The 13,788-nt window shown below is 44.2% G+C and overlaps 1 protein-coding gene and 1 long non-coding RNA gene across 3 annotated transcripts in view; one reads left to right on the plus strand and one right to left on the minus strand.

Annotated features, from left to right (window-relative positions):
- Positions 1-13,788, minus strand: part of LOC125742399 (protein tweety homolog 3-like) — a 53,269-nt gene that overhangs the window by 22,413 nt on the left and 17,068 nt on the right. For both annotated transcript variants that reach the window (XM_049014378.1, XM_049014377.1), the window contains exons 2-4: positions 11,127-11,296; positions 2,132-2,243; positions 1,354-1,574 (exon numbers count right to left, since the gene is read on the minus strand). In XM_049014378.1, the coding sequence (XP_048870335.1) occupies positions 1,354-1,574; positions 2,132-2,243; positions 11,127-11,296 (503 nt within the window). The remainder of the gene's footprint in view (positions 1-1,353; positions 1,575-2,131; positions 2,244-11,126; positions 11,297-13,788) is intronic.
- Positions 2,801-11,133, plus strand: LOC125742419 (uncharacterized). Its single transcript, XR_007398099.1, has 3 exons — positions 2,801-3,057; positions 6,990-7,181; positions 8,313-11,133. It is a non-coding gene; the product is annotated as an uncharacterized LOC125742419 (long non-coding RNA).

The following is a 13,788-nucleotide window of genomic DNA, read 5'->3' on the forward strand; positions in this document are numbered from 1 at the left end:
GCCCCAGTTCTAGCCAGGTTCACTGTTAAACATTGTTAGCAATGTCAGTTAATAATGCATTACGTGTCCACAGATAGAGGCTGGATAGTACTGTGTGTAAAACTGATTTAATGAGCCACAAATAAGAGGTAAACACTAATAAACAGTATATAACTACAGCCATGTATTTGAATTGTGAAGTCAGGGCTGTAGAACTTCCTCCAGCTTCAGGGGCATTCCAGTTGAAATTCCAGACTAGGAACTCGGAAATGTTGTCTTCCGTGTTCAGATGGAATGCAACATTAACCCTGTAGCCCTTCAAGCAACAGATAGAATTGAAAAAGCTGCTGTTTTGCTGTGCTAATGGTGAAAATGTAACCAAGACATATCAAATTAAACTGATATATATATATATATATATCCACTCAGCAAAGGGCTCATTTGTAGTCATGTAAAGCAATTCTTCCTTATGGTGGCAAAAATTATACATTAATCCAGCATTTCTCAACCCAGTCCGCAAGTAGCTCCAGAGACAGTCCACATTTTTGCTCTCTCCTAGCTTCCAGTACACCTGAACCAAACAACCAAGCAATCAAAAATGCTGAATACCTGGCATAGGTGTGCTGAGAGGGAGCAAAAATGACTGGGACTGTTTGGGGTCCCTGAGGACTGGGATGAGAAACGTAGGTCTAACCAGTTCAATCAAACTACAGAATCTCTCCAGACAATCTACAATGCAATCCCAAGTTCGGTTCATATACGGCGGTTTCGATCATTGTGGCCCGGTGATGGTCCCCCCCCTTTGGTTTTACCAGGATAAGAGGTAAGATGATGAATAGATGGAGCTCACTGCAAACAAACTGCAATTTTGAAGCTGTCAGTTTCATGTTTTTTTGTGTCTGACAAATATTATTTTGATTTAAAAAGGAAGAAGATACATCGCTTTTATCCCCAAAGGTCTTCCTGTTACCAGTCTTTTTTTATCACGCCTTATACAGAAAACTACATTCTGAGGATTCTGTCAGTTTCATACATACTCCAATATTAATGCAGTTCTTGGCAGCAATTACCGCATAAGCATTAATGCATTCAGATAGTCATGTTGCCATACAAGGGTATATATACATACGAGTGTCATCTATACCAGAAATTGCTGTCGGTGAGAGAAAACACAACCAAGCTAAACAAAGGCTCCCAGCGGATGATGCATTGAGCGACCCGCCACGGGAGAAGCCTGACCCGCAAGTCATTGAGTGTATAACACCGAATTTCTGCGAGCGATTGGTTTCAGACCCCGAGAAAGTGCTAGCAGAACCTCATTCCTCTAAAATCCCTGGGAGATTCCTTCCATTCACGACGGCAGAGAGGCCTCACCTGTACCAATCAAAAAGCTCCGTTTTAACCGCCAGATCCTCCAGAGACATGTGCCCGTTGTCCCAGAACGTGATCTCTTTCACATGGCGCATCAGCTCCGCCAGCTGCCCCTGCAGCTTCTGCACAATGGACACCAGTTCCGGCGTCTGGGAGTAGTGGCTCTGCAGCTGCTGCAGGCTGTCCTCCACGGTCCGGTTCAGCGACGAGGTGCTCGTGGACACCTGCAGAAGATGCAGGAAATCTCCATCAGATAAACCCTACATAATCACAGATTTTTATGCGACAGTTTCTCGCAATAAATAAATCTTTACACTGAAGGCGATCCGCAGAAAAGTGTGCGACAAAACAGAGCAGAGTGACAGCTGCTTTCGCGGTTAGAATGTTTTCACACATAGTTCTGAACACTGAAAATGCCACCATATTGGAAAAGCAGGCGAAATAAAACAAGACGGATCTCAGCCCCTCTTAAAGGCATGGCTAAAACCCAAAAATACGACAGACCATAGCTTGTTTTTTTAATAGTGGTAAAACATGGCAGCACTGTATGGCGAGCAGGTCAAACATCAGATCCTGAACATTCACATTTTATACTTGAGGTGAGCATTACTGGCAACGTCAAACGATGGCAAATTTAACCGAAATGAATCACGCTACATCCCTGTTCCCTACGTCTACGAAAGGTCTCTGTGACGTAGCCAGATCAACATTCAGCCAACCATCTCCATACTCAGGAGCTTATGGATGCAACACTGTTCGGGCCAAGGTCAGGTGTACTTACGAGCTTCTCCACTCCCGCGATCGTGTGGTTTGCGTGCCGGAGTGAGTATGTGAGCCGGCCGACTCCATCGCACGTCTCACCGTTCCCATAGAAACCGACTGCGATGCCGGCACTGAAAAGAAATGGAAAAATGGGATGAAGAGGCTGGGACCGTGATAATGGAGAGACTGCCGAAAAGCATAAAAAGTGCGCTATGGAGAAGCAATTACGGTTGTTTCGCTTCGTCTGCCACGGGCTCCGAGGACCGGCCGCCCAGGCACGGCCAACTGACGTCTATCAACCCGAAGAACATTGTAAATAAATAAGGTGCTCTCTTCATTATAAGCATTTAACAACATTAAGCTAATTTTATAAAGTCAGCTACGCATTTTAGAACGCGAGCCTGGGGAAAGGTGAACACGCTAATTTACGCATCATCTGGGGATACAAGGTGCTCAAGAAAGCCTAACTGTCGGAATGCTGCTTAGAGTGCTGTGCTTAATGCATAGTAGCCGAGCATTTACACATATACACTGACATATGAACGTCCACCAAGACAAACTAGTTTGGGGGGGGGGTCTAAATTGCTCCAAGATGTTTCCCTCCATCGCCAGCAGGTGTCACTGTGGCTCAACATCCCTCCGTTCCATCCAGGTCTCGGCAGTCACAAGAGAAATTTCATGACGACTGGAGTCACTGCCTCTCTCCTTTTCTCCCTTTTTATTTATGTGTTTCCCCCCCCCCCCCACCACCTGGCTGCAGTCCAGGCCCATCCTCACAGTGGGCCAGCCACAGAGAAAAGCAAACCCCGTGCCAAATAACATGTAATATGCTGCTTTTTGGCGCTGCCCACTTTCCAGTTCTGTGTTTTTGCAGAGCCAGCATCACACAGGAAGACAATGGGACGTTTCTCAAAATAAGAAACAGCAGCACTCTGTGGTGCCGAGGTAAATCGCCAGAATTAAGAAATGATGGCTATCAGCTGAAACAAAACTTTAAAATAAAACTGTCGTCAGATGAAGTAATAAGCCTTTTTAAATACACTTTCATTTGCAAAGTTAACACTGATGCTAATGTTTACTTAAACGGATTTTGTAGTAACGAGAAAATGTATCGCGATTGGGACTTTGCCCTCTGTTGGGACTTTGTACTTTGGCGGGGGGCGGGGAAATGGGAGATTACCACGGAGTGTCTGTCCCACCATCCTAGAACCAGAAGGCCATATAATTAACCCCCAGGAAAGTTATAATTAAAGACTCACCCCAGACAGCACACTCATTTCAGGGGCCAGAACTTCATTGTTTCAGTTTCTCTATGTATATGACTAATTAACCCATGAGTGCTTAAGCTTGTGCATGCGTGTGTTTATACCTACCGACAGTTTTTACCATGTCCCCACAATGAGGTAAAACCAGCTACTTCTTAGCTTTTGGAACTTTGAGAACCCTACAATATACCTCAATTGTATAAAAATCTGTGCAATCAAAAAAACTAAAATAGCCGAAATGCTTACGTTTTATTTGTTTACTTATGGTTAAGGCTAGGTAGGGGATGTTGTCATAAGAGATACGACTATATGAACTGTGCATGCGTGCGTGCGTGTGTTTGTGTGCGCGCGCGTGTGTGTGTGTGTGGGAAAGGAAGAAAGCAAATCCAGGTCTCTGGTTCCCCTCCAGAAGGCATCGAAATTAACTGGCATTTCTGCTGCTGCCACACTTGTCAACAAAGGGTAATATCAGCTTGTTAATATGCCCAAAACGAACTACACTTCGATTAAATTCTCTCAATGGGTCCAATATTCGCATCTTGCCTTCGCAACTTAATGGATGAAGGTGTATGAAGACAAACTAGGAACTGAGCCTGGAGGTCTTGATCATTGCCATCTTGAATTCAAGACAGCTTGTGTTCATTCTTAATACACTAACACTACAGGTTCAATCCTCAAGCTAATGTATGCATACTTTGCTACAATGTTTTTCTAATCCTAGAAATCAATATTTACACCACAATTATTTCTCAGAATACCCCAATGTACAAACCAGATATTGCAGCAAGGTCAGAAGAGAGTCAGCTTCCACTGCATCCAGCATGTCATACCCATAGCTATAGGATTCATCTTTTATTCCACTTTAAATCCGACCCGTTACCATGGCAACCTTTCTAGGCCAAAGTTGACTGCAGAAATTCCTTGGAATACGTGACCGCGTGGTATATTTCCGGTCCCAGTGCAGATACGAAAAATGTGATGCATCCTAAATTAAACAGAGACAAAAAAGAAATGTATGCAAAATAAAAACCCAACATAGTGTGCGGGTCGCCCTATATGTTAGCAGAAAACACCTAGCTGCTATGCACCCACTGGAAGGCAATGGAACGCCCCTAAACAGATCATCTTATCTGGTCACGCCTTTAAATACCGACTGCTCATCTGAGCTCAATTTCACAGCCTCCCAAAAAAAAAAATCTCTCTTAGGTACGGGATGTTGTGAGATGGAGAGATAGCATAAAGGGGCTAGAAGTCACCTCCAATATTTACTTCAAAGACGTCATGGTGAACGGAGTCCACGGCACTGGACTTTGACGGATGAGGTGAATCTTAAAAGGATAAATCAAAAGCCGACTCAGCCCATCTAGCTAGCTGGCTTCAAACTGTAGTTCCTCACGGGAGATTCCAAATCGATTGAGACACGCAGACTCAAAGCCACATGCGCCCATAGCTGGGAGCGGCCTGTGGTTGACGTCACTCCTCAGCTCTGCAGACGGAGCAGGCCAGTGACAGAAAGATGGTGACGCAGACTGTGAATTAGGAGTTTGTAGATTAAACAGTAATAAAGAGTGTGGGCGTGTGCTACTTTTACGGCCGTAGGATTCTACGTCGAGCTAATCTGTTCAGTCAAGTGACAGAATATAACTCAACATGTTTCTACATAGATGTGACAAATTCATCATCCAACATTTATTTGCAAAGTCAGTGATGACTTGTTCTGTATTATATTCCATGTATTTAGCAGAGACTTGTCCAAAGCGATGTACATGTTTTGAGAAAGGAGGGTCAGTCAGTCTCTGGAGCAACTGGGGGTTAAGGGTCCCAGTGGACTGCTACTCATTTGCTTGACCATGGGATTTGAACTGGCGACCTTCTGATCAGACACACGGCATCCTGACCCACGGACCCTAACTAACACGCTTGCTGGACTTCCCCGGCTCAGAAGGCCATTCACCCAAGCCTCTTTGAGGAGTGCTGCCCTTTAAAAGCTTCAATGCAAACCCAACTTTCATTAGGTATGTTGGGAGGGGAGGAGAGGGGGCAAAATTAGCAAGGATCTGCACTTGTATTGGCCTGAATCTGGGGTGTGGGAGGGGCTTTTGCTAGGGTGTGGCATGAGTAAATGCTGTCCTGTAGTTGTGTTCTGAGCAACCAGCAACTCTGGATATAACTTTGGATATAATCGATTGGTTTTGCCAGGCCCATTGAAGTCCATTATAATGGGATTTTGCTGTATTATACCAATGTTGAAATTCTTTCCTTGCCAAACCAAATGTTCTGAAGCTCAGTCTCAACTCTCCAGTGCTGGGTATAGTTTCTTCAACACATCCTAGCCAAGCATCATATGCAGCCAAGATATAACCTTTGATGTTAGCAAAGTCGAGTGATTCCCTCAGTGTGTACTTACACTGTGCCGGTTTGCACACCTCACTCAGCTCTGATGAATGCAGGGTATTTATTAGCCATATTTACTAGCCATGTGGGCCTTTTCAATAGTACGGCAAGCACAGACGTCTGCAGTGACATTAATGAAGCTTCCATTAAATTTAATTGTAGCATATTTGTAGCCTTTTATTTATTACTTACTTACTTATTGCTTGTTATACTATATCTTGTCAGTTCGGCTGTCATTAAAAAGGCCCATTAGTGATATGAAAGCATGTGATGCTACTTTTAAGTCAAGATATCTCAACGACACTTTAAAAACCAAAGACCACGTTTTCTGGAGATGTTCATGACATTACGGTCTAGCTTTAGCAAAAAATTGATCAATTTAGAAAAATAGATTTTTTTTGTTATTAAGTTTTTAATAATTTTATCAGTTATTATATAGTAGTTATTAAAATGGGGATAGCATATTATTTGTTCAATCTACAGAGCTGGACAATAGCGTTAAAACAGTATAAGGACCACTTCTGTGCAGCTTACATTAAGGTAAATATAGCCAGTCAAAGTCATACCCCCCCCCCCCCAAAAAAAAAAAAAAAAAAAAAAAAAAAAAAAAAGTTAAAACTTTGTTCTCTTAAATCTCCCTGAATATTGATCCAAGACTCGCTCAATGTTAGTTTCATGAGTTACTCATGTGACCAGATCAGCATGACAGGTTTTGTTACAATCCGTGACCGATGAGGTCCGAAAGTGTGATGATTTGACATGGAATGACCCAGCGGCCAGCCGGCTACGTCCGCTGGCCCCTCTTAGAAAACACACATTCACTGGGCACAAACGTCATTAAGACCTACGTATATCTTCTGTTAGAATGCCGACGGGCGACTAATTCCCCCGGCCAGTCAGTGCAGTAACCAAGCCCCCCCCCCATCAGACACATATGTGGGCCATACAATATGCAGGCGATGTGCGCAGGCTTCAGATAATGGAAACCAGCTGCAAATGCATGCCAGCCAGAACTGCCGCAAACAACAGTCTGCATGGCGAGTGCCGATTGGGCGGTTTGATCAGTCATTTCGTTACCGTCAGCAACGAATCCTTGAACGGCTGAATACTCGGAACGATTCGTTACAGCCTGGTATTCGTTACTTACTTACTCGTTACTACTCAAATCTCCACCACTACCTGGATCCCTGTAGACCAATTCCTCTGCTTTCCCTACAGCATCATCTCTGGTTCATGGTAGATTGAACCATCATATCGAGGCAGAAATGTGAAGCCGCGTACCGACTCAAGAGGTCCAGTGTGAACTTGCCTGGGTGGGCATCTTCTAGACAAGTCTCAACATGCCAGGGATGATGTCCACACTCCAAAAAAAACACAAGAATATGGCAAAAGTAACCTTCTTGCTTTTGGGTGAGCATTAGCGGTTCCTGTTTAAATGTCATTCAGGCCATAGGCGTTTGTCGATTTGTTGGTTAGCATGATCCCACCAAAGCAGTCTGTTATATATAACCATACATCATAAACAAAGGCTAGAAAGGCCTATACAAAATACAACAATACAAGACAAACACTAAGGCACTTCTCATCCCATTTCACTTTCCTAAGTACTGAGATTAAAACTTAAAATCAGTCCAGTATATGACCAAATTCTACACAGGAAAAACAGATGTACCAGAAGCAGCATGTTCCTGACAGAGGGGTTATTATTATTATTTTTAACACAAACAAACGCTGCTTGAAACCGATGAGCCCTAACCAGCCAAGATCCTTCTTCTTCCTTCTCTATTCTAGTCAGAACAGCACCAATCTGCTATATTCATACTTGACTGTACTTCAGAACAGTGTCTCTCTATCCAGTTCTCGGGGACCCCAAGAGAGTCCACGTTTTTGCTCCAAACCAGTTCCCTGCAAGACAGTCCACGTTTTTGCTCCAAACCAGTTCCCTGCAAGACAGTCCACGTTTTTGCTTCCTTCCCGCCCCCCAAAGCAAAAACGTGGACAGTCTGGGGTCCCCAACGACTGCTGTTAGGAGTCAGCAGTGATGGAAGGAAACAAGACAAATCCCAGATATCAGTGGATACCTCAACAGCAACGTAAACCCGGGAGCTCAAATTAGAGCCGTTCTCCTTCCAGAGCTAAAACGTCATAAGGAAATACAGGGATAGAGAAAATGCCCTTTTGATCTAAGGGGTTAAAATTTGTATATATAGAAACTGCAAAAATATTTCCCCATTCTTCTCCTTGCGCATGTGAGTCATGCACACACAGACACACTCCCCTGCTTACACATAATGGACTTCAGTGGATTCAAAATGGGAAGGGAGAATAAGGACCCTGCTGCCGATCTAAAATGAAGCCAAATCACATGACTCACGATCATACAAAATACGCCGATTCCCTCTTCTCTCACGTTTACAACCTTATATAAAAATACTGAGCCGCATACATCTATTCAGAGTTTGACACTGCCTGTGGAGAAACCAAAGGACAGGCATGAAAAAGTGGTCCATCCACACATTTGTATTCAAATCGTCCATGCAGGAGATCCTACAGTACAATCAGTGCAGTGAAGTCAGGGAGCCAATGGAGAGGCCTTCTGCGGATCGTGACACCAGAAATGGCAATCCCAAGACTCTCTACAGCAGGTTCCTGCAAGGGCACCAGGGTAAGGCAAGCACGGGTCTGAGAAGGGGCAACATCCTACCAAGGGGAAGGTATGGAATTCTACTTACGCTCATGCCCTCCAGTCAACTCAAAGAGCTTAACCCAGGATGTCCGACATTCCGGGGACCATCTCACACAGTTATCCGCCGATTTATAGTAGCTTAGTGCAATTGCTGACCCTTCAACTCCATCAAACGCTGCACCCATCTTACAGTCTTTCAAAAGCAGCTACACAATAGAAACAATTTCGGCAGGATCTGAGCCAAAGAGAGACAGTTGTGCTATGACCTCTGGCTACAAATCATTCTAAATTGCAGCTTTTTCATTCCAGTTTTGTTCATATTCTGCTGCTACCGTGAAGCTCTCTTGAGGGACACCTCGTCCATCATTCTCTCTAAAGATTGCAACCGGGCATTATCCAAAACCCCCCCATCATCTAAAGATTTGTTTGTTTCCAGTAGACCTACTTAAGTCCTTGACCCAAAATGCATTACAGCACCCAGCAAAGTGTAAGGGGCCTTAGATCCATGGGCTGCAATAGAAGCCAAGTGGGACAGAAAACCTACTGGATAGTAGCTCTCCAGGACCTGAGTTGGAGAGCCCTGCCCTACAGCATCATCGGATCACGCATAACCTGTACGAGCTCCTCATGGCTACAGGCTTTTTCTCCCGTTTGGCACAACATCACCATGCAGACTAAGCGGCAGCTCCAGGCCACTCAGCACATGTCGATGAGCTGGAAAAGATCCAGTTAGAAGCAAATGATTCCGCTTCTAAATCAATCAAAATATGACCGAGATCAAACACACACCACACCTGACATCAGAACACAAAGAGTGGTGCTTCTAGAATGAATTAGTGTAGCCGTTACACACGAAACATTGTTATGACACATTTTGATGCTTCTTGCAGACAGACGGCATAGCGCCATTAATACCGACAAAAAGCCCATGACTTACCAGTCGCATGATTGTTGCAGAAAAATGTGAGACCTAGAACAGCCATGGGGCAAAGAACCGGTCAAACAGGCATAGAGATGGGACTGGGTTCAAACACAGTGACCTTGTAGGTACGAGAGCTGTGAAGTATGACGTACGCGATGAACCGGTGTTGACATGTGCAAATACTTAACCATGTTTCTCCCTCAGGGTCCATTGTCGGTAATAGCTTCAGCTGAAAGTCTGGAAAATCAAGCAACTGACGCTTTCTAATAAACAGTAATAAAGAAATTCCTACAGAATTTTTGGTTTCTCTGGATTAAGGGGAAATTCCCCAAAAAACACTAAACAAATTTGGTTATTCCTGTTCATAGTTATATAACCTTATATGAAAGCCTCAAATTGATACTTAATAAAATTAGCATTTTCATCGCGCCATGAAAATCATAACATTTCACAGGCTCACTTCCCACCATACACTTCACAGCCATCTAGACCTCAACCACAATCTTATACTGAAGGCAACTGGAAAGGTATCGGTATCACAGACTACTGGAGGGTGGTGCTGTCCTTTTAAGTCTGGATTGCAATTAGAGGACATAGGTAAGATGTAGCCAGACTCTCAGCATGACCCCCACCACTTGTGGCTGTTCTGTACTCCCACCCCCCAGGACCAATGACCGCCAGCCCGCATGCCTCAGCGTCTCTGGACTATCGGACTGGTCAAATCTAGCTAAAACTCTATAGCGTCAAATCAGACTCAGCATAACCCTAATTTGAATTTATTTACCTGAATATGAATGTGTTCACTTGAACTTGAATTTTGTTGCCTGAATACCAGAATCTGATTTTGAATGCATCTACCTGAACTTTAAATAAAGAATGTTGCCTGCGTGGTAATAAAACTTCAAGCTCGGGTTGTAAAATTCAGGTTGAATAAATTCGGCCTGAGAAATTCAAGTCCAGAAAAACAGCGAAAACATCCAGGACACTCAAAGAGCAAACGAGCCTAGATCTAATCGGGTACAATCCTGGCCAAACACAAGACAGGTCACCTGTCATTTGGGATCAGGTTAAAAACAAATAAATAATCCATATGATTACAATCCTGAACTTGCAGCGTAGGGAACACGGTGACTTCCATGAAATGAAACCTAGCTGAAGCTCTGGCACTGAAACAGAATGTTGAGATCAGACAGAAACTCCCATTATAAAGAGTATAATCCATGAGCATTGCTGTGGTCCACTGAATATATACAAGACATCTGACTGCAGAGACACCATAAGCTAGAAACCATAATTTTGCCAATTTTTGGTGGTTTATTGGAACTTTCATCTCAAATCTCTCTTGCAAACTCCTAAACACATGGCAGTGGGCAGTCATTATCTCCATCTTAATCAGCAGCTCCTCATACTTTAATTCATACACATGCACAAATTTTACACAGACACACACACACACACACACACACACTTCCTGGTCTGATACACACACACAGGTTCTATTATTATTCCTTAGCAAACCTTGCATACCACAATCCACAGATGCTATACTCCTGAGAAACATTTCAGTTACTAGGCAACATCAGATAACTTCCCGATAACATGGTCGTGTTGCGCACCTTTACCGACTGCTTTACCCACATGCTACTAAGTGTTGAATTTCAAGGTTATTCCGGACAGAACCATCTGCCAAATTAAAGCCGGCGATCGGTGCCCAGAGGAAGAGGTCGTCAGAATGCCCAGGACTCACCTGCAGACCAGCGTGGCGATGATGACGCACCAGGCCGTGCAGCAGCAGTCCGCGTTGGTCTGCTCCTCGGCCTTCCGGCGACGGCAGCACAGCCAGAAGGAGTAGATGAGCAGGAAGAGGAGGTCCAGCGCCAGGCAGGCCAGGGCCACGCTGCCCAGGAGGAGGATGGACTGCAAGGGAAATGGCAGAAGATGTGACTATGCCCATGGAAAAGTGAGGCAGGAAGAAGAGAAGACGCGAGAGAGAGCCGCATGCACTGATGATCTACGGCATTTAAGTAAAAGTGACTATGGCCATGAAATGTACATCAGAGCTGACCTCAGGGAGAGAGAACAATCTAATCATTCTCTGTCAATAAATCAATCCTTCGGGAAGCAAAGAACTTTTAGCTATTTGATGTATGAATTCATTATATTTTGGTTTTGTTTGTTCCTCCATTCCATTGCACATAATACGACTGAATGTTTACGTGGTTTTACCACCCGATCTTGGAACCAATTACAATAATGAGGGCGAAAAAAATGAATACGTGTGGAAAAAATGGTACCAAGACCCCTTAGCCAAGATCCTCGTAGAAAATGTTGATTTGCATGTTTAAAGTACATTTAACATAGTGTATCACTCTGCATGTCTTGCCATGTGAGAGTTGAAACATCCTCACAAAAGATCCTGTGAAAGACCGAAGAACATGCATACATTTTTTTCTAAACCAACAGTGTAAAAGTCACTTGTTATTACTGATGACCGATCGGCTTGATGTCTGCCTCAGTGTACAAGATTTTCCCCTTTTTCTGCAGGCGTTGCAAAACTGTGGAAACACTATAGCCCACAGCTGCTTCGCCCAGCCCTGAAAGGGAACCGTGCCCCTCTGCCAGCCTCCCTGTGTGATCAGCTGGGAACTGAGGAGCCCATTGTTCCGGCCAAGAAGAGCCGGGCTCTGTGGCGCTTCTCAAGAGTTCAGAAGTCAAGCTGAGCAGCACAGGGACCGCAGCCAAGCGAGACCAGTACCAGAGAGGAGCGGAGACGCGCTTCACCGTTCAGGGGGCAGCACACGGGGCAGGAAGCCAAGGAGGGAGGGGGCGGGGCACGTTTGTTTGGACTGTGCTGGAAACTCAGACGTTAAGAAAATGACCTCAGCTTTTATCAGTGAGAGGCCGGCTTGCCAAGAAAGCAGCCTGCAGACCAGCTTAAACGAATAAACTACAAAGGATGTCATTCCTCTGCGTAAGCAATTAAAATTCAATGCATGACAAAGTCCTTCAACAGAAAGCAAGGTAGTTGTTCCTTGTAATGCATATTTTATGGACACACACATACAAAAAAATTAAATTACAAATGAATCACTCATCACCATCCAGTCCCTTAAAAGCACAGGGATTTCCCCATATTTAGAAATTATTGCTGAAATATCTTAAAAGTAAGAATGTTCAATGTTTTTAATAATATGAAAATTCAGACCAAACCATTCTAATTCAAAGCAATCCCTCACGTTCCCTCATCCGCACAGTTGAAATCTAACCCAGTATTTTCTTATTTTAGCAAAGTACATTGTTACTACAGTGAACGTACCACTGAACTGCACACATTGAACTGGAAGTGTGTCAATTGAATAAAACATGCTATAACCATTATTATTTTATACCAATACTTTACATACAAAAAATGACTCCTTTTGCACCTATAGAAGATTAAATAGATCAGCATAAAGGAGACATTCTATATTAATGGTATATAACACCCTGGTGAATAACACATATTCACCTAAAAGCTGAGTGAAACATGGACACTTTTACAGTCAGCAAATTGCTGCCAGCTGTCCCACACGTCACAGCGTTCCCGCCTGAGTCTTCGGGACCAGAACCTCAGCGTTCTCTCACCCTTAAATGGGGATTGGGATAGAGCTTGGGAATGCACCGTTTTCATCTGGAAATTCTCTGAAAGGCGGCATGAGCCACTTCCCGTTGTGGAAATAATTCCTGGTAGATGCGGAGTTTCTCGATGGGACGATGGGAGTCGTCGTTCAGCCGGATCGGCCAGGGAGCATTTTGCGATTGCTCTGCGCACTTAAATGTAGCAGTGGTCCTTCAGGAGGTGGACAGGGGGCTAATCGCCAGGCTGGGGGGGTCATCTCATTTCAGGAAGAGAAAAAATGTATACTTATTTAGCTGGTTAATTATTAAGCAAAGATCATGACCCTTTTCACCAACTTCTCTTGGAACCAAGTATCATAAACTCAAAATGGTCATAAAAAAAAACCCACCAAAAATGCTAACTAGTTCCCTTTCGGTGCTGAAGAGCATCAAGAAGCAAAAAGGACAGAATCCCCAGAGCTCGCAGCTGCCTTGTGCGCCTGTGAATGTCAGCCATGTCCTCTGCTACCCCCGGCGGGCGACCAGCTGGGCAGCAACTCACTGGGCCAGCTGCAACCTGTGCTCTCTAAGGTCCACAACCTCATTCTGCTCTGCCTAATGAGACACTGCAAAGGCCAGCAATGGCCAATAGTTTATGAAAAGCAATAGTTTAGTTTTATTAAAACTGACAATTGTTAAAAAGATTAATTAATGGATCGTGACATGCTGACAGCTGAACTGCCATAAATAGAACATGCACCCCCCCACCCCCAAATAGATTTCCTGGTTTCCCATTGGGAAGACCCGGGGGG

This window comes from Brienomyrus brachyistius, chromosome 5 (assembly GCF_023856365.1).
Source record: "Brienomyrus brachyistius isolate T26 chromosome 5, BBRACH_0.4, whole genome shotgun sequence".
In the NCBI taxonomy this organism is placed as follows: Eukaryota; Metazoa; Chordata; class Actinopteri; order Osteoglossiformes; family Mormyridae; genus Brienomyrus; species Brienomyrus brachyistius.